Source organism: Lissotriton helveticus, chromosome 7 (assembly GCF_964261635.1).
Source record: "Lissotriton helveticus chromosome 7, aLisHel1.1, whole genome shotgun sequence".
Classification (NCBI taxonomy): Eukaryota; Metazoa; Chordata; class Amphibia; order Caudata; family Salamandridae; genus Lissotriton; species Lissotriton helveticus.
In genome coordinates, this window is record NC_136068.1 from 716,791,012 (window position 1) to 716,812,171 (window position 21,160).

At 45.1% G+C, this 21,160-nt stretch overlaps 1 protein-coding gene across 1 annotated transcript in view; it reads right to left on the reverse strand.

The window, feature by feature from the left end:
• The window catches only part of TCERG1 (transcription elongation regulator 1), an 800,085-nt gene that overhangs the window by 165,225 nt on the left and 613,700 nt on the right, over nt 1–21,160 (reverse strand). Inside the window, exon 15 of the mRNA XM_078653039.1 lies at nt 14,944–15,094. Coding sequence (XP_078509165.1) covers nt 14,944–15,094 — 151 coding nt within the window. The remainder of the gene's footprint in view (nt 1–14,943; nt 15,095–21,160) is intronic.

Here is a 21,160-nt window from a genome sequence, read left to right on the forward strand (position 1 = left end):
CTTTGGCTTTCTGTTTGGTGGTCTCTTTTCCAACTCTATGCAGTATCCGAACTGCATAATATTGAGTATCCACTTGTCTGTGGTTATTTTTCTCCACTCCTGGAGAAAAAATCTCAATCTTCCTCCTACTGGAGTCACATGTTCCTTTGTGTCTTGTCCGTGTAGCCCTCTCCTCTTTGTTTTTCCTTGCTCCTCATCCGGAGGGTTCGAGTGGGAGAGCACCTTTTTCCGTGTGAAGTCACTTAGAGGGGGGTTGTTCACCGCCTCTCCTTCTCTGGCCCCGTCCATTTCCTCTTGATCGAAAGGACTGGCCCCTGCTCTGGTAGTTCCAGTTTTGCCTTTGCTGGCCCTGGTGACTTTGGTTGTCACTCTGTTGTCCATGGTGGAATGCCTGGTGTGATTGCCCTTGCTGGTTTCCACCCCTGCCGTTCAGCCTCCGTGTAGGAGTGCCCCTTCTCATCCCCCTGGATTGCAGGGCCCCCATGGACCATGCCGTCTTGTTGACCTTCTTCAGTTGGGTGAGCTTCTCATCAACTGGGGCTCCGAACAGTGTTTCGCCGTTGAAGGGTGTGTTCAGGATGTTGTTCTGAACCTCAGCCTTGAAGCCTGAGATCCTGAGCCAGGCTTGCCTTCTCTCTGTGATGCCTATAGCCATCAGTCTTGCTGGATGTTTCTGCCCCATCCAAGGCTGTCTTCAGGCACGAGTTAGCGATGCCTTTCCCCTCTTCCACAAGGTGTGATGCCCTCTCACAGTATTGTTCCGGGAGGTGCTTGAGCAATTGGCCCATCTCATCCCAATGCTGGTATTGATGTCTATTCAGGAGGGCGTTGGAGTTCGCCATCCGCCAGTGCGTTGCGGCGTTCCTCTCTATTTTCCTGCCAGTTAGATCCATCCTCCTGCTTTCCTTGTCAGGTGGAGGTCCAGATGTTGTTGGGACGTTTGCCCTTTTTCTGGCCATTGCAGCGATTATTGAATCTGCTGTGACGGATCCCTTGATGTAAGCTGGGTCCTGGGAGGAGAATTTGTATTTCTTCTCCGTCCTCGGCGTTACTGATCTGCATGTAGCCGGGTCCTTGAAGGCTTCCTTCCCCTGGTCTGTGATACTCTTTAGCATGGGCAAGAACTGGCTTCTTGTCTGCGTGGGGAGCAATGTTTCCGGCAGGAAATCTGCTTTTGGCTTCTCCTCTTCCAGCTTAACTCCAAAAGCTGCTGCTGCCTTCCTGACCACCTCATTGTATGCCCCAATGTCATCCGGTGGCGAAGGCCTCAAGGGGTATGTCTCAACAGCCTCCTCCGGGTTTACAGCCTCCTCCGGGTTTTCGGCCTCGATGTCCTGCCATTCCTGGTCTTGGGCCGTCGAGGAACCTGAGCCGTAGCTTGACTGCTGCTCCCCGTAATCCCCTTCTGTGTAGTAGAGGTCTTCTTCCTCTTCGTGCTCCGAGGGGTCCGGAGTTTTCGGCGTCTCTTCGACGTCGAACTCCTCGTGCTCCTGTACCTCAGCGATGGCCGGTGCCGGCTTCGAGGGGATCCTGTAACTTCTCATGTTTTCATCGAAGTCCTTCTTTCTTTGAAGGATGTTCTCCATTTCGGCCTCGAGCCTTCTTTTCTTTCTCTGTATCTCTGCGGCCTGCTCGTCGTCGAGCGTTGCGGCTGCTCTTTTCGGCGGTGTCGCCGTCGAAACTTTCTTCGGCTCCTTTTCCTTCGAAGTCGAAGACCCTTTTTCGGGGGCTTGCTTCGATGACCTTTGCTTTTCGCTGGTCTTCGGCCTCCGGGAGTCCTTCTCGAAGGATCCGCTGGGCTCTTTTTCGGAGGATGCAGCTTCGGTCGTCGAAGTTTTCGGCGGCGGTGCTCCTTTCGAGGTTCTGGGCTCTGACTTTCGAGAGTCTGCCTCTGGCTTTCGAGACCCTGTGGGGGTTTTCGGGGTCGTAGACTCTCCTACCTTGTCAGGCGTTTTCTTATCTGTCTCTGCGACCGTGAAGTCATCTTGACCTTCTGCGATGTTGTCCTCGTCGTCGGTGGAGGCCCAGTTCGTAAAGCGTCGGGGCCTGGCCCTTGCCCTGCATCGTGTGGTGAGCTGTCCTCTGTCTCTCTCGAACTTAGAGTGTCTTCGGCTTGAAGACGGAGCAGGCGTTGCAGTCTCTGCTCTCATGGTCGATTGGCAGGCAGAGGTTGCAGACCAGGTGCTGGTCCTTCTGCGCGAACTTGTGGTGGCAGTTTTTGCAGAATTTAAAGGGTGTCTTGTACATCCCTGCGCTCAGGGGGCCCCCTGTGTGCGCATTCCTCCAAGGACGTCGAAGATCTCGAAGTTCTTTCCTTTCTTCGTCGTCTCTTCTCTGATGGTCCTCTTCTCCAGATCTTCTCAGGTCTTTACCGAAGAGTTGCTGTATTTCCTTCTTTTCCCCTCCAAAACTTCTGGAGCTTCACGCGACGATCCGGACCCAACGGCGGAAAAAAGAATCTGAAGATGGCACCCAAGGTACACCAAATGGTGGGACGTAGACGCCCACTGGGCTACGACAAAAAAAAAAAAAAAAAAGAGAGAAAAAGGACTACGAATCCGGACCCAACCACCAGATTGCGGAATATGCACAGCATAGTGAATCCAGAAAGATTCACGCTGCAAAATGAATGTTCCCACTACCTTCTTGTCCATGCTCCTCCTGGGCCTCCCTATGCGTGGTCCCAGACTATATGCCCTCTCTGCCTCTATACATTTGTTTCTTTGAGACCCAGTATGCCTTACTGCTCATAAACCATGTATTTGCCTGTCCATGACACTTGTCTTCCGTCCTGCTTGCGCTCCTCTGGTTTCTCCCAGCTCCCCTCTTTCTTCTCCTTTCCAAATGCATTCTTATCTCGTGCCTCGCTTCGCCATTTCCTCCATCACCTGTCTCTTTAGTCCCGCATCTTCCTGTATTCTCTGATGTCTCCTTGTTCAAATCCGCTAATTGAATCCCTTATGGCACTAGCTCCCTATGCTTTCTTTTACTCCTCCTCGCTGTTCACCCTTTGTTCAATACCTTCACCTCCATGGCTTGATTGTTAATGTCGTCTCACCCTTGTTCCCAGCACTTCCCTACATGTGTGCAATAAGGACAAGTCAAGGCGATCCAATCCCTGAACTCCACTAGGGGCATCCACCACTCATGTGCCTTGGGTAGCTTTGAAGGAACAATGTTAGCTAGGCCAAACCAACTTGCAGGGGCAGATGCACATGCTGCAGGATTGCTTCACCAAGAAGCAGAAACAGTGAGTATGTGACAGGAAATAATTTTGTTAGCATTACTTACAAGTAAGATTGATTCAGGGCATGTGAAACTCATTCCCAATGTGGTCCTAGGTGCGCTATGTGGGCACCACCTTCTTGGATTTCCTACATGCCTTCCCCGGACCCCATCTCCTACTCTCATCTAGCCCTCACACCTCCCTTGAATCTGGTGGCCTATCAGTCAGTATGTGCAGGGGCACAATTCAATATGTCAAGAAGATTAATTTGAACTCTTCCCAAGCACTAACCCTTTCTCAAAGATCAACCTCTAAATACACTTCATGACTTTGCCCCCTTTACAGTGAGCATGAGTGGTGAACATAATGGAATGGAATTTGACTTTTTTGGGTTAAAACAAAACCCGGAAATACTAGTTGTGTCAACTTCAGCAGCAATGTAAGGAAGAACATTGAGTCAAAATTATTCCCAAACCTTTAAAATGTTAATTGATAAAATCCCAACACAGGCTCTACAAAACTGGATCTAAACTATAAAGAGTGTAAACATGCTGGTCTCTCTTGTGCTTAGTTATTAAGGGGTCACTAGGTTTACAAGTCTGAAGAGATTGATAGTGTCACGAAGATCTTCTCAGCACCCTATTTACTAACAAACTGTGGAGGATTAATAAAACATAAATGAAGAGCTGTGACTATATTTTCAGTCAACCTCTAAAGGGCATTGAGTCCTCATACAGGACTTGATGGATCGCTAGTCTCTGGCTTTGAAAACCAACTGAAACAATGCGGACTACTTATGCCTATTGTTGCACACTTATTAGAAATGGCTGAAATTCAATGTATGATATCAAGTCCAAAAGGTGCACTGCAGTACAAAAAGGGTTTCAGAGTAGGAGAATAATCTGGAGTGAAAAAAAACTGAATATAGATTTAAGACAAGAGGAAGTGAATACTAAAACTAAACCCAATACAACAATAATCTAATCAAATACCGGTTGTATAAAAGACCATTAGGAACCAAGGACCTGTGTCTAATTTTCTTAAAGACGAAAACGGCACAGCGCCAAGGACACAAACATACTGAGGCAACGTACAAGTTGATCTAAGAGGAGTACTCAATCCGACCCCATCTTCGTGTCTTGAGCAATGTTGAAAAGAAGGAAAACTGGAGGAGATGATACAGGGATTAAAACATTTGCTTCAACAGTCCAAACAACAAGTTACTTAACTTCAGTAACACTCCTTCTAGTGGATACTTGAACCACAGAATCCACACCTTCGAATATTGCCTAGGCGTCAGACTGGATCCTCAGATTTATCATAGCAGTGCTCCCCTGGACCGCTAAGTAGTGCCATGAGCCTCGTGTTGGCTCCATACCATCCTGAAAATAATTAAACTAAGCTGCATTTAAGCGCTATGCCTACACATTGACATCAGTTTATCTCTTCCCTTTTCTCAGAAGCAGAGCATGAATAACTGGTGGTTACAGCGTGTGGGAGCAATAGCAGCTTCTCCATATGAGTGTTGGGGCTCTGTAAACCCAATTCTGACCAATACAAGTAAGCAGACCGCACTATGTTCAGGCAGAAACAAAAGCATTATTGCAGCGTGTCTGCAGCATTTGGTAACTGTTTAATTAAGACTATCACTAAGCATGTACAGGGAGCACACTTGTATAGACCATCCGCCCTTCACTAGAAAAGCCCACCCTTTCTCCATTCATCATTAGTAGATGGCCGCAGCTCGAATAAATCAGTGACTGCCTGAACATAATGTGTAATGCAGATTTAGGATTTATTACCTCTGACAAATTTCTCAATGTATTTGAGTGTCTAAGCTGTTCCTGTGAAGGAAACTTACACTTGTGCTGCCTTCAGAATACCTCTCTGTGTTTGAGATTAGTCAAGCTAACTGCTTTTGGCCATCTTGAACCTGTCAAGTGACAGTTGCTATACATCTGCTTCATCCAACTTTTGTGTATGAGGAAGCTTGCAACCTGTGCATATGCTAAACATATTCTCTGTGCCTCAAGCTTGCACTTCCCCTAGCGCAGCGGGATCGCGCAGCGGGCGCGTCCTCGCGTGGCCGGAGTCGTGCCAGAGTCCTGCCCGTCTGCGCCCGTCCGCGCTAAGGACGCGCTGGACGTCGCGGTACTCTGGCTAGGGAGCATCATTCTATCCCGGCTCTACCATGCTGACGTATTCGCGGGACTGCCTGCTTTCCATCGGTCAGGTAAGCCGCTGTTGCACCCTGCCTCCGGTACACCCACTGCGTGGCCCTTATCATTGCCTCTGTAATGGGTGGGCTCTAGACTCCCCGCGCCCCCTCTCAAGGACGGTTTCCTCGGAGACGCACCGCATTATAGGCATTCCTACTACTTTGAGGATCCTGAACCTAAATGTCAGGTCCGCGCTGAAGCATTATCAGCATATTTATGACCTTATTGAGGAGGAAGCTCCCGACGTACTCGCCATGACGGAAACATGGCTGCAGGACGCTGATACCGCTATTACCAATCTAGCCTGCCCACCCGGCTATTCAATATACACCTTGAATAGGCTGTCTAGGGGCGGTGGTATCGCCTTAGTGGTAAAAACTATCTACCCTTGCGTCTGGAGTGCCCTAACCATCTCTGGGTGCGAAAGTGCCATGTTCAAGGTCTCTGTCAGCCCGGAGTTTACCCTGTCCGGGATGGTCGTTTATCGTCCACCCGGCAGTGAGGTGGCGTTCAGAAATGCCTTCCCCGATATTGTTGGCCCTCTGGTTGCAGATTGTGCCAACTTTTCTATCATGGGTGATTTAAACCTGCATTTCGACACCCTCTCTGGCCTGACAGTGCGTTCCATCTCCTCTGACCTAGAGGCCTTTCAACTCCTTCAGATGGTGTCCCAGCCTACCCACTCGGGGGGGCATATTTTGGATCCCTTGTTCACCAATCTGCCGGGGATTCAAATTACTTCTGTTTCTCCGGTGGAGTGGACAGATCACTTCTTGGTGTCCATTCTATGCCCTGTCTCTGCCACTCCCTCCATCTCGTCGGCTAGATGGGTTCAGAAGAGGGCTTGGAAAAAGCTTAGGTTAGAAGACTTCCATCGTCTTCTATTAGAGGAGCCGCTGGACCTTTTGACGGATGTGGAAAAGGGGTATGACCTCTTCTGTTCTTGGATCACCAGGGCCTTGGACTCTCTGATACCTATTGTATCAACTAAAATCAACTCTAGAGAGTCCAGTCCCTGGTACGATGGCGCACTTCGGGCCCTAAAGGGCGCCTGTAGACGAGCAGAGAGGGCCTGGAGGAAAACCTATGCGGCTGATTTAAAAGCCGCATATACCAGGTCCGTTAAGCTCTACCATCGAGCTATCTGCAGGGCTCGTGCGGCCTTCTATGCTACCGAATTCCGGAACAGCCCAAATCCGTCAAAGGCTATTTTTAAGGCCGTAAAACAACTTATGGCGAAGCGGACTACCACTACAACCGTAAGCTCCCTTTCCCAATGTGAATCCCTTGCCTCTTATTTTTTGGGGAAGGTCCTAGCCATCTACAGGACATTCCCTAGCATAGGGTCCACTGTGGAAAGTATTAATCGGGTTCACCATCAGACCACACTGCTTGTTTTCCCCCCCCTTGCCTTGGACGGTTTTGACAAACTTGCGTTGCAAGTTAAATCTGGGTCTCCATCTGACCCAGTAAGGCCTGCTCTCTTTCGAGACCAGGCTTTTATGGGGCGTACAGTTGTATGCTCCCTTGTCAATCTCTCCTTGGAATCGGGAATTGTACCATCTAAGTGGAAACAAGCCGTGGTATCCCCGATTATTAAAAAGCCTACCCTGGACCCCTCTAAGCCTGAAAGCTATCGCCCCATCTCGCTGCTACCCTGGCCAGCCAAGATCACTGAAGCCCACGTCAATTTGGCCCTGTCTGAACATCTGACTCGGACCAATGCCCTCGACCCCACACAAAACGGATTCCGTGCTGGGCACAGTACGGAAACTGCGTTACTTGTGATGGTGGAACATCTCCGGGCAAGGTTGGATGCTGGTCAAACGGCGGCGCTTATTCTGTTAGATCTCAGCGCCGCCTTTGATACGGTAGACCACAGCATCCTCCTGCGTCGGCTCGAGGAGACCGGCATTGGCGGTGTGGTATTGCAATGGTTCCGCTCCTTCTTAGACGACCGCTCCTTCTGTGTTGCCATCCCTCCCTTCAAGTCCAGTTACCATCCACTGGCCATGGGGGTTCCGCAAGGGTCCTCGCTGAGTCCCACGTTGTTCAATCTTTACGTGAGGCCGCTGGCTGATGTCGCCAGGCAGTGGGGCCTCACCCTGGTCTCGTATGCCGACGACACTCAGCTGGCGGTTACGCTCAGCGGGGATGCGGAAATTGAGGCCCCCAGGTTTCAGTCCGGACTGAAGGCGGTGGCTAGTTGGCTGACAGGCAACTGCCTTCAGCTAAACGCCACTAAAACAGAGGTGTTGGTCGTCGGGAAGGGAGTGGAGCTGTGGGGTGACCACTGGTGGCCTCCAGAGTTGGGTCCCACTCCGATCCCGGTATCGGAAGTGAAAAATCTGGGGATATGGCTGGATGCGGGCCTCTCTTTTATAGGCCATACGAAAAGAACTGCGGCCTGCTGTTTCGGTCTTCTGAGGGGCTTGAGACCTGTTCTCAAGTTCTTTGACGCCCCGACCAGGCAGCTGGTGATCCAGGCCACTATCATCTCTCGCCTGGATTATGCCAGCTCTCTCCTGGCTGGGGCCAATCAGGCTGAACTAACCCGATTACAACGGGTTCAGAATGCTGCGGCGAGGGCGATCGTCGGCTTACCAAGATTTTGCTCAGTGACAGGTGTCCTTCGCTCCCTACACTGGCTTCCGGTTAGGAAGCGTATTCTCTTTAAAGTCCTGTGCCTCGCTTTTAAAATCTTGAGAGGTACAGGCCCGGAAATCCTGTCGAATTGTCTGTCTTTCTATGTTCCTGCCCGTTGCCTCCGCTCCCAAGGTCTGGCCCTTGCGGTGGTTCCCAGATTCAGGCTTAGCCGCATGGGAGGCCGCTCGTTTCGGGTACTGGCTGCGTCAGCATGGAACTCCTTGCCTGTTGAAATCCGCTTGCTTGAGGACCTTCTGACTTTCCGGAAGGCGATAAAAACCTTCCTGTTTTAGTTGTCTTTGTCCCTGCTCCTGTTTTAGCTGTTTATTTGCCTCTTTTTACTTCCCGTTGTGTTACGAGCTACCTTGTCTTTGCGCCGGGACGCTCCTTGGCTGGAGTCGCTGCGCGCACAATAAATAGACGTAACATAACATAACTTCTGCCTTTGCTGAACCCAATCACTCTGTATAGACTGCACCACTACTATTGCTCTAGCTGTATAGTGTGTAATGCAAGCTTGTGCTGTACCGGATGTGTGCACATAGCCGAAGCTTGTGCTTCTGTTGCTTACTGTACTTTTTCTGTAGCCAAGTTTGCAGCTCTTCCAATGCTATACCTGTCATTTATACTGAGATAAACGTTTACCTCTGCAGTAAAAAAAATTCAGTTGAGATTTGATGAAAAATTATAACTTTTCATCAAAAGCAAATATTTGAATGATTTCAGGCAGAGACTTAGGACTGATTGGGTTGTTCCACTGGAGACTAATATCCCCCGATCTCTGCATCTGCAGAAACACCTGCCAAGCCCAGCAGTGATGCGTCCGTCACCAATGTCTGCTCCGGGTGCGCGTGGAGAGTGGCCTGCCACAGGATAAAGAGATGTTAGCCAACCACCACTGCCTCTTCCGAGAACTGGACTGTGTTGAAAGGGTGACCTTGCTGATGCACCCAAAGAGACTTAAAGTTCAGCTGAAGGGCCCGCTTGTGCCAACTGGTGATGCCAGAAAGGAGGACCCAGGAGGTTAAGGAGTTTCAGAACCAACCTCAACTTGATCAAGGAGCAAGCCTCATACATCAGGATCATAGCCCCAATGTTTTGGACTCTTTGATGCGGAGGGAAAGACCTGACCTCTCCCATATCCAGGATCACCCAATAGTTGGAAGACAGAGAGCTAATTAGGTGGGACTTTGGCTCACTTATGGAGAACTCCATCAAGGCCAGGATTTCTGATGTTGTCTGGAGGTGGTCAGACTGCGGCATGCCTTCGGAGTACGATTTCCGATCTCCAAAAATGAGTGCCAACCATTGCCATCACTTTCGCATACATTCAGCATGACAACCGGTAGCACTTTTGTAATTTTGTACTGACACACCAGTCGACAATGAGCCAATGTCTCGTTGGGATCAGACATTGCCGTCAGCACCGGGTCAATAGTTGTGGATGGTGGGGTCAGTGTGGAAGTCTGCAGTGGGGCCTAGTAGTGGGGCAAAAAAGGGCAGATGTGGGGAACGAACCCACCAATACTAACCAGACTGAGGCCCCTGCAGTTTTCTGGGTCAAGAGGCATACCAGAGGGAGCAGGCAGTGAGCTAAAGAACTGCAGGATGGCCTCTTTGAAGGCAATCTGCTGCAGGGTCAGTGGTGGTCCTTTTAAACATTGGGTGCATGGAGATCAACTGGGAAGTAGCTTTAGTAACTGGCAACCTAAATGGAGAGCGGACGGGGTCAGGTCTCTCTTCGCTTTTTAGGTCGAGCCTAATGCAGCGCGCCTGCGCTGCTCTAGGATATGACCTTTTGGGATCGGTCTGCACTTTTCAGACACTCGTGCATGTGGCGGTATCCACCTCGCGGGAGCGAGCAGCAGCGCGCAAATTAGCGTGGTGACTTTAATTTTCGTGCGCGCCCTGAAGCATTCCCAGGCCGTCTCTTCCATTCTGTGCACTCCCCCACACCTCTCCCACTTTTTCATTTCGTGGACCTGCACTCGCCCGCTGCCGCCACGTACTACAGTGCCTTCCAGATTGCCAACCTGGCGGACTGCGGGGTGAGTGTTCCCTGCAAGCGGCTCATCAACTGCGGCGTCTATAGCAGCTGCTGGAACCGCAAGACGGGACACCAGATCTGCAAGTTTAGGATGTGCGAGGAGCTCAAGAAAAAGCCCGGCATGGCCCTCGGAGAGGTCAGAGGAGATTATTACTTCTTCCCCTGCCTACCCCAGTCCCTGCTCTCGGCAGCTGCCTCGACTCCCTCTCCACCAACCCCCGCCCGCAGTGCTTCTTGTCTGGCTACAAGATGCAGTACCCCTTTAATGAGGCCTCCGTCAGACTGTGAGGCCCTGCACCATGCCACTGGCTCACCTAAGGAAGTCACCTTTAGTTTTATAACGGGGAGGAGGGGAGCCCGTCCCTCTGGGGGTGTTTTGACTCCTGACCGAGTCTAACACCAAAATATAATCACAACATCCAACCCAGGATCATTTTGTGTTGAACCTTCCAGTTTTCTGGGTCCTGTGGTTTTTGTGCCTGTTACTTTTTTTGTCTTTTTTCTGTGTTCATTTCAGCACGTGACACTCACCGGGGTTGGAGCTCTTAAATTATGCACATTCTGTCTGCTGCTTGACATGACAGGACCATAAACGATAAACACCAATGGAATTGTACTTTTTTTATTTAATAAGAAAAGCCTTGATGTGTGAGGCACTTTTTGTAAAATGAGAACTAGAAGGGTTCCCTGTCCTAACGTGTTTTCCTTCCTTCCCCAACGGACCTTTAATCTTGTTTGCTAAGATGAAGCCCCCGGATATAAGAGCTGAGCGCCTGACATTTTTCATGGTCACTGGCTCAGAACAAAATCCTATCTGGTTTAATCTCGCAGAGATTGCTAATGATTTGGTTCAAAACAGCCACCTGGTCCCCGCGTTTACCTTTGATTAAAAGAATGGCTCACAATCGAGAAATCCATGATTTTTTTTCACATTCGCATTTCACTCGCGTTCTGTTGTCATTTTACTTTATTTGATGAGGAGCTAAATACAGAAATGGTAAGCTGGAGCAGGGCTGAAATGAATCTCATTTCATTGACAAGTGGCGCTATATAACAAGCATTGGCATAGCCAATAGTTCTCGCCTTTGGGACCTTATAAATATTTAATAAAGCAGCACAATATCCTTGGTGCAACATCAACTGTTGCATGGCTAAAAACGTATAATGTCTCAAAGGCGAGACCTATTGGCTATGCCAATGCTTGTTGGACTTGGACTAACCTGAAGAGTTTAAGCGGGAAGTGGAATGGTCAGACATCAGACAGGCCAGTGACTTGGAAAGGTACCCAAGTAAAGGCTGCAACCACTCTTGTGCTTGGCAACATACAAGTTTGCCTCCCAGTCTCAAATCAACTTCAGATGCATGGTGCCCACTTATCAGAGAACTTATCCGTATCCTCAGCTCAGACACCAAGGAGACATTGTGCGGGTCCATGGCCAGCATCTTTATCCTGAAGTTGCAGCACAGCTTGAATCCTGTTGTCTGAAGTGGAAACTTAGTTCTATAGCACACTATATAAAGTGTAGAAGCTGTCTGAAAACAAACATATTAGGCAGAGGTGTTCCAGATTCACACCTAAAGGCGTGGAAAGAAAGGAATGGACATACATGTGCAGGGGTGGTGCTTATACACGCCACTGCTCTGCAGTTCCGAGAAGGCAGGGAGCCATCGCAGACCCGTATGAAGCCAACTAACAGCGCACAGGAGGACTGCTATGAAAGATCTCTGGATCCTTTGTGCCGCGTGGGATATCGGAGTTAGAAATATCCATCAGAAAGCTAATAAACCATATCACTAATAAAACCACCCACCTTGTGAATCTATAACTGCTGAAGTACTGGTACTGCTTTGTAAGTATTAAAACACCAGAGAAAGCAAACACAGAATGAAAGAATGAATGTGGAAGAAATTTGCTCCCCTAGTCTAAAAAACAAAAGGAGGCAATATCCTGCATAGGATCTAATGAATCATAGGAGTTGTTTTGATGGGAGGCCAACCAATAACCATTCCATGAACCACCAAGTCTTCCATTGTACCCTGATGCCACATTTCTTACAGGCAGATAGAGCATTCTTACTAGAAATTGGAGGTTCTCACAAAATGCTACTACAAAGCTTGATCAGCTCTATGGGAGTCAACTGTGAGAAAACACTAGTCCACAACAATTATTAGGGGAATGCGAAGTTAGGAAAGAATCGGCCCTTCTGTAGCACCGTGGATAGAAGAGGTAAATTCAATCCCCCACAATGAGTCAACAGAAACACAGTGCAGGATCATTACTACAACAATGGGGACCAAACCAAGGCACAAAATGCTTAGTTGTATGCATTCAGAAGCAAAACAGGGACTACGAAGGACGTGCAGTAGAAACTATAAATATTAAACTCCTGAGAAGCTATGCAGTTAAGTGGCCATTCTCATAATAAATACTAATAAAGATTACTTTTGTGAAGCTGTCATGCACTTAAAAATTAAAGTGTTGCTAAGTCTCCACAAATTATGGGAGGAAATTAGGTTCTTATGGTAAGCCAATCATTCGTTGATTATGCAAGAAACTAGTTTCCACCTCTAAACTGAAAATATGTTGCAAAACAGGACCCTGCCACAAACATTTTAATCAGCAAATTCCAATTTTGTTAAATGACATGGCAGTCATAATTCAGATTTATCCATGACCAATTAAAGACTACCTGTAATGTTATCAAGCAAATGCCTATACCCTTTTTTTCCTCAGAGGAGGTATTGTGTTTATACACGAGGTGAAGAACTAGCAGAGGCTAGGTTAGAGTAATTAACAGCATGAAGAGTAGCATAATACCCAAAGATAGTCTGGGAAATAGAAGCTGTGTATAATGCAGCCTTATAGATGCTCAGAAAAGCTATTGGATATGCAGAGAGCACACTAAGGAAGAATGAGTCTGGGAGAACAAGTCAGTTAAATGCTTAGAATACCTATGACAATACAACCAAAGAAACAAAACCTAAAATACAAACCATTGCATGTTAGCCCTGAATTCTATAAGGAGGTTTTTTCTATTTCTTTTGCAAAAAAAGGTTACTTTCCTAAATAGATATACCTTAAAAAGTTTTACATTACAATCTGCCTTCTTAAAATGTAATAAATTCAAAGTTATTTTTATTACTATGGGTAGAAAAAAAGACATGGATACAGAGCATATACAATATTTTTGTTTCATTTACACATCTGAGTACAACTCGTTATTTCACAAGAAAACAAATGTAAAGTACCGGAGCTTCGGGATGCTAAAGTCACGACACAGATACACATTCTTTCCTCACTAGGGAATTCCACAGTACTTTGCGCATCAGTGATTGACAGCCATCAGGCTGGACTGATTGACAGGCGGAACAGCACAAAACTGTCAAGCCTAGCCTCTTGTTACAAAACAGAATACATAAAAAGGTTACACAGGTATTTCAAAAGAAAGAAGGTTAGTTTTGAATGCAATTAAACATTTTCGAATCTTTAACACTGAAAATACAATATCTAAACAGAAGGCATTTACATTTTACTTTCTATTGCATGTCTGACAAGTTATATAATCCAATCCTAAATAGTCACAATCAATACCATAAGAAACAACTAAGTCTTTAAAAAGGCATCAGAATTCACATAAAGAAGCATAATAATTTGCAGGTCAATATAATTTGTAATCGCCAACACAAAGGTAAGACGAGACAAGGCAGCAGTCAATTATTAAACATATCACATAAAAAAAAATCTTTGTTTTTCAGTCATTATGATTTTATTCATTTTAATAACAGGGCGTTAGATAATTTAAATACATACACTCCTTTTTCGAGGGATGGCAAAGCCTCTATCTCTAGTTAAGAAGCAATATCAACGTTTTCAGTTTAGTAGGATATCCTTATGTGCTTCTAAAGGTCATGAAATACTACACTATTATGGCTTTTTCCCTTCCTCAAATCACGAGAAAAGAACGTTCAGTTAAGTGGCAGTGTGTTTTGATGGTTACAATATTGATAGCGCTTCCCTCCGAGTCTGCCTTCACAGTGGTGAGCTTGTGCTCCTGACACCTCAGGCAAATGACATTTGAAAGTCATTAATCTTTAATAGACGACCTTTATATCTGAAGAGATGCAATTTATACGGATATGTTTACAGAAAAAGTCTAAAATGGTATTGCTTAATGGGGAAAAGGAGGATAAAAGAGTGCTTTGAAATCCATAAACGATATGTCATACAAAAAAAAGTGTCACTGTGCCAACGTACCAAGGTAATTCAAAACCAGACCTTCAGGTTAAAAATAAGAGTTCCCATTAGAAAAAAACTTTTTCCAACAAACTTTCTAAGCAAACTTTCTAAGTCTAAGACGATTCACTAGTCTTTCCCTATGATCAGCTCTTGTAACATATACCAACCTTAAAGAGAATGAAGATAAAACTCGGCTACATTTATGGATTACATATTACATACTCTTCCCTGGCATTCTACAACTGAAAGCTATTAACATAAACAGGGACATGCATTACTGGGATCTTCAAAGAAGCCACTAATGCATGAATAGGATTTGAAAAGGTGATAAAAGATAAACATAGGGTAAAGTTTTTTAAAAAATAACTAAAAAACTAAATTGCTTCGGAAGGTAAAAAAAAAAAAAGGTGGGAAATCAACAATTGTGTGAGGTGTTATGAAAAAGTGGAAAATGGGTCAATCAAGATGTGTAGTGGTAGTCAATATAAACGTAACAGTTGTTTACCATTTGTGATTCTTGTGCACTACGAAAATAGTGTAACCATTTGAAATTTAAAAAAGCACTTACCTTCTCGCCCCTGGACTTGGAATCTTCCTTCTCTCTTTTCCGAGAACTCATCATAAATTCAGTGAAAAGTGCCTCGCGGTCTTTCATTTTTTCGATAGCTTTGAATCTGTAGTCTCTGGCATGTTTTGCTGCAAATTCGCTGAAGGTCGCCCTATGAAGAAATGGCAGTCATACTTTATTAGGAGCTTTCCCAGAATTCACAAAGTCCAAGCAAGGACATCTTAAAATAATTATCTAATCAATAAAATGTAGAGATTGACATTATGCACATCTATAGCCATGAAGATCACTTCCATTAGTGAGTTTGAAAATATTTCAGTAAAGGCGAAACAATGATTATTAGAGTAGGTGACAGTAACTGAACGAGCCACTATCGTATCAGTAACCAATACAAAGGCTAGAGTGATAAGCAGAAAAGACCTTTGTAAAGGGGGAAAGGAGTCGAGAATCAGGATATCATGGCAGCAGGGAACAATTGAACAACCCTATTCCATCTGAGGTTTGGTATTAGAACAAGAGGCCAATAAATGACCAATTTCGTCATAACTGATCATTAATGTAATTTTACAAATGATAGCAGCAGGCTTAAAAGAAAAGGAAACTAGACATTCTTGAGTTAGGAATGACTAAGTAGCTGCAATTATTCGACTCTCACAGGCTAGTTTTCCTGTTCCCAGCAAATGGGCAGACTCCCCAAAATGAGGATGAAAAGAATATTTTTTCCATGCCTTCAGATGAGTGTGGCTGATCAGATTGCTTTCACACTGGAAGTAGCTTTTACACTGGTCAAATGAGCTCTAAGGACCAAGGGAGGACATTTTCTGGCCAAGGCATAACTCACTGATGCAGAGGACAATCCACCCCATTAAGGTCCATTTTTGGACTGCCTTTCCTTTTTACACAACAGCAAATCAAACAATCCGCAATACAATCCTCCTCCACAATCGGTGTAAAAGAGCCTGACAAGAGTCCAACTGGTAAAGCCCTCCCTCCTCTCTAGACCAATGCTGTGTACAGGGGAGAAATGCATTATGGACTGCCTCTTATCAGGGAACATGGAAGAAAATTAAAGCTCAACTGACAAGGTCGGCAGCTCACTGATGCAATGCACAGAAGTAACTGCAATCAGAAATACGATCTGGATCTGTACTTCGGAACACCAGACCCTCCAAACCCAGTGTGGGTATGAAAATGAGCTGTGCTTGTCCTGCGCGATTTTCTTTGGCACTTGTAGTATCAGGGGAATAAATGGAAATGCATACAGCAGAACGGAGTACTACTGAAAGCAGAACCAGTCTCTTAGGAGACTTTTTCAAGGAAAACTCTAGAACACACACATCACTAAGTGCGGAACACTTTTGAAGGTAGCAAAAAGATCTATTAAGGGTGTGCTCCAGAGGGCAAAAGCACCCACTGCCACCTGTGTGTAAACACCACTGATGATCGGTAAGACAATACTAGCTGAGCTAGTCTCCTTTGATATTGAGGGATCCTACCACATTATTCACAGTCTTGGAGATCCGGCGACATTCCAGCCAACAACATAACCTTAGTCTTCAGACAGAGCATGTGACCCTCCGACCCCCCCCCCCAACACACACACCCACCTCGGCCCTTCTCGTTGCAGTACCACATGGCAGTCGTGTTGTACGTAACATCCTGTATCAAACTGCAAGATGGAAAGTATGAAGGCCTTCACAGTCCGCAGCACATAGTTCTAGCAGATTTATGTGGAAATCTTGGTCCACTAGAGACCGTTGATCCCCTATATCTTCCTGGTGGCCTCCCCACTTGAGATGCGATGCATCAGTCAACATGATTCCTGGAGGGGGTAAGGAAAACGGCCTGGAAAGTTTGTAGATTGTATTTGGATGCCTAAATAGAAAACCCCAGAGTGGACAACAACATATTTTCTGTAGGTGGTCGAAGACTGAGGCAAGCTGGCCATCAACAACTATTTATAAAGTTATAAGAATAGGTGTAGTCTAGACCTGCGAAGAAAGACCACAATCTTTGTGGAGACCTGAGTAGCTGATGTAATGCCGAAAGACAAGACAGTAAAATGGAACTTGTCTGATCCCACTACAAACAGATACCTCCTTGTGGGACTGCAGGACCTCCAGATGGATAAGCCTCGCTTATGGAACACTCTGATGCTTCTTGAGCCTGTCTAGGGTAATGTTTTTCTGTACAGTTTAAATGTAAATTTTAACAGAAGAATATGCCATGTCAGTCTCAAATCACACATTTACAGCAAGGAGAAAGAAGCGCTAGCCTCATCTTATCTACCCATGTAAAACAGCTATGGTAAATTGTTTGGAAATAATTTGCATTCTCTAGCTCAGAAGGGTAAAAACCAACAACAACTTGGAGTGCCAGGAACATTGGCTGATGCACTGGGCTTACAATTTGAAGCTCACATACTCAAGCATAGGAAAGCTTATGCAACTTAAATTAACAATGGCAGGTCTGTGCTGGTTTAGAAGCAGAGATGAAATCCATTTGCTCACACTTTTGTTACATTTTCCATGATCTACTGCAAGCCTATTCACTGGATTTAGTTTTGGAACTCGTTCAAGTGTGACAGAACAAAATCTAGATTAGGGCATAGTTTGAACTTCACTGCCACCATAGTTGACAAGAATTTATTTTCAATGACATGGACGCAAGTTCAATGAGTAAGTCATGCAGGACCAAATGTAAATAGTGCTGGTATGGTTCACTGCAAACTACGTTTGTGAGCCAGATAAAAGTAGTCAAACTGATCAGCAGAATATGAGGAAAATATGGAGTTGTTCAAGTATTTCCAAATCAGGAGGCAATATGGGCAGAGGACCATTTCTGTTCATTTTGGTCTCAACACCAAAGGTATTGTACTAAAAATAATTGTTATTTTTATTTCTTTTTGAAAAGTGGAGGAGTCATTGTGCATTACAAAGGATGGTGTTTCGTAGGTCAGATGGGATAGATAGAGCAACACCAGGAATGGAGCAAGTACTCCCTGTTTCCATAAACCAAGCATCACCAGGGCTTCCTCAATCGAGCGGAAAACTACTATAAGCTGACATTACCGCACATGGTCCAACCACAAAGTCTGAATCAAAGTGTGGAAAGTTTGAGAATCAGGCGGTATTGGTTGGTGGGTGGGGAGGGGTTTCAGGGTAGAATACAAATTCTGGGATGCAAGATGTGCTGTTTTCACAAAGCAGTGTATTTACGCATGAAAGGAGACTGAACACATTGAACATAAAATTAAACTTTTCTTTATAAAAATGCAAACATAGGTCCCTGGCACCTAGGAATCATTTCCCCTGTAGGTGGCTCCGCAAGGATTAACACTGAAAAAAATACTTAAATAAAATATTTCCTTTATGCCAATAGTACACTCAAATCGGGTGAAAAATATTTGGAATAGTGTGAGTGAATAACTTCATGAAAGCAGAGCTGGCGAATGAAAACTGAAACACTGCCTCCTGAATGAAACAGAAACAGGAAAAGGATTGAGGTCTACCCAGGTACTGAATATAGGGGACATGGATCGATAAATAGAATGGTCAAATCAGAAACAGGAACTCTTGATCAAGCATTTGGAACACATTTCTAATGACCTCCAAGACTTTGTGGGATCATAATATGGTTCCCCCATCTTAACATCTTAAATAAAAATCTTAGAAACTGAGATACACTATTTCCTGTAAGAGGTGTATTAAATTGTCATGCGACAGTGGCCTTGACAACATGCTTTTACTACTGGGTAGTCCAGTTGACTAACACATTATTTGCTTTTTGGCCCTATGGATGATCCAATATTGTGTTTGGAACTGCATTTATTTGAGAGCCCATACTGATATATTTATTCATATATTCATTCTCCCTCTCGATCAATCTCTCTCGACCTAGGCCACCTTAAATCCTCTGAAACACTAGCAGAAGAATTCGGTCTTCATTGACCAAAATTATTTTGATGGCTCATGTTAAGAGGTATTTATTTGAGGCATATTAAGCAAAACTAAAATTACTCCTTGAGTCTAGTTATCTGGAAGCTAAAGCCACAACAGAATAAATTGGCAGCAAATTGATATCAATCGAATTGTTCACTGGTAGTGAATGCGCAGGACCACTACATTGAGAGAACAATGGGAAAAGGAGGCGAAGACATGGAATATAATTAACTGTTAGAGGGGAGGACGGCCCCAAACAAAGCGGCGGTCTCAACCTAATTCAATTTAAGTATCCACAAAGGTACTATTAAACTCTAATATGACGTTTCAAAATGAGCAGATCAACCATTACGCTCTTGTAGATGTGGAACAGAAAACTGATTTTTTCTTCTTCACATTGAATGAAACGGCCCCGAGATTGCCTCAATTTTGGCAGGAGATAGAATTTACAACGTCCAAGTTTTGGAGCGCCCTCTCAAGCCATTTCTGAAAATGGTACTATTGGGAATCATGGAAGGACACACACCACATGGTTGGGATGGGCTATCTGGTTACGGAGTAATTGCACGCAACCAGGTTAGTAATAACATTCCACCAGTGGAAGAATGGCTTCATGGAATGGGCAGGTGGGGTTACACAGAGAAAGGGATTTATTTACACAGACAGTGCCCAAATAAACATCAAAAGATGTGGGGTCCATGGGTGGCGCTTACAACTGTAAACTCCTAGACGTGCTCAATAATTGCTACACTGTTTAATGAGAGCTGGACAATAATGTATGCAAACTTGTACTGTAATTTTAAAACATACTTTAGCAAATGAACAATACAAACCACAACAGCTCTAAACTGAGGTTAGCAAAAATTGTTAGGAAAACATAAATTATACTTCTTTCATGTGAAGAAAGTTTGTTAAATAACTGACTGCAGTTCTCCAGTATTGGTATCTTTAATAGATTTACATGCTTGAATCCTTCCCCCGTCAAAGTGGGAGTCCCATGGTACTATAATAAAGCAATGCACATTACTACAACAGATAGGGAATAAAACCTATGGTTCATTGCCATTCTATGTCATATTTAAGAAGGACCAAACAACAAACTTTAGCCAATCATGCCACAGCACCGACTAGAACAATCCCAAGAGAGGCTGAATCCCTCAGATTTATGAGCACAAGTGTAACAGACAAAGTATCGAAATTGAGGGGAGCCTCTCAGGATGGGTCGCATGTGAATCTATGAAATATACCAATACTGGAGAACTACAATTACAGGTAATTCATTTTCTTCTCCTGTGTGGGATCTTTCATACATCCACATGCGTGAATCAGAATCGTAAGCAGTAAACCAAGTGAAGAACAATAATATACATAGCGGACAGTGGAAAATAAAGGTAGGAGAGACTCACCTTATTACAACAGATTTGCAACACCGCCTGTCCCACAGCTGCACCAGTCTTATTAGTTTCATCCATGCAATATTGCTTTGTAAAGTTGTGCCTGCGGGTCGATGTTGCTGCTTGGCAGATATGCTGGATGGAGACCCTAGCAAACAGAACTGTAGAGGTGGAGACAGCTCTGGCGGAGTAGATCTTGACCATGTCTAGCTATGGTTTTCCTGCTTGCATGTGACAAATGTGAATGTTGGATGCATTCCATCTGGCAATGGTCTGCTTGGAAACTGGAAGACCTTTTCTGATAGCATGATATGCCAGAAACAACTGAGTCACTATGCAGATTGGAAGGGTCTTGTTTAGATACAATTTGAGACATCATTTGGCATCTAGAGAATGTAGATATTTTTCTGCAACAGTCTGAGGATTGGGGAAGAATGTCCATAGAATCACTGACCTATTCAAGTTGAAGTCTGAAGGGACCTTGGCGATAAACCTAGGATTGGTTGGAAGTATTACATTGTCTGATTTGAATTGAAGAAAGGTTCCTTAATGGTAAATGCCTGGATATCCCTTACTCCCTTGCCAGATGCGAGAGCCACATGAAGTGCAGTTTGCAAGTAAGATACTTTAATTACGCTTTGTGAATGGGCTCAAATGGTGCTTTCATGAGCTGACCGAGCACCACATTCAAGTACCACGATGGTGGAGGTCTCCGTATCGGAGGAACTGTCCTGAATTGGCCCTTGAGAAATAGTTTCACAACTCAACTAGACCATAAAGAAGGTGCATTACTTGATCATCGAAACCTGGAAATTGCCACCAGGGGTACTCTGATGGATTCAGACCAGATCTTGCGACGTGACGTAGGTATGGGAAGATTTG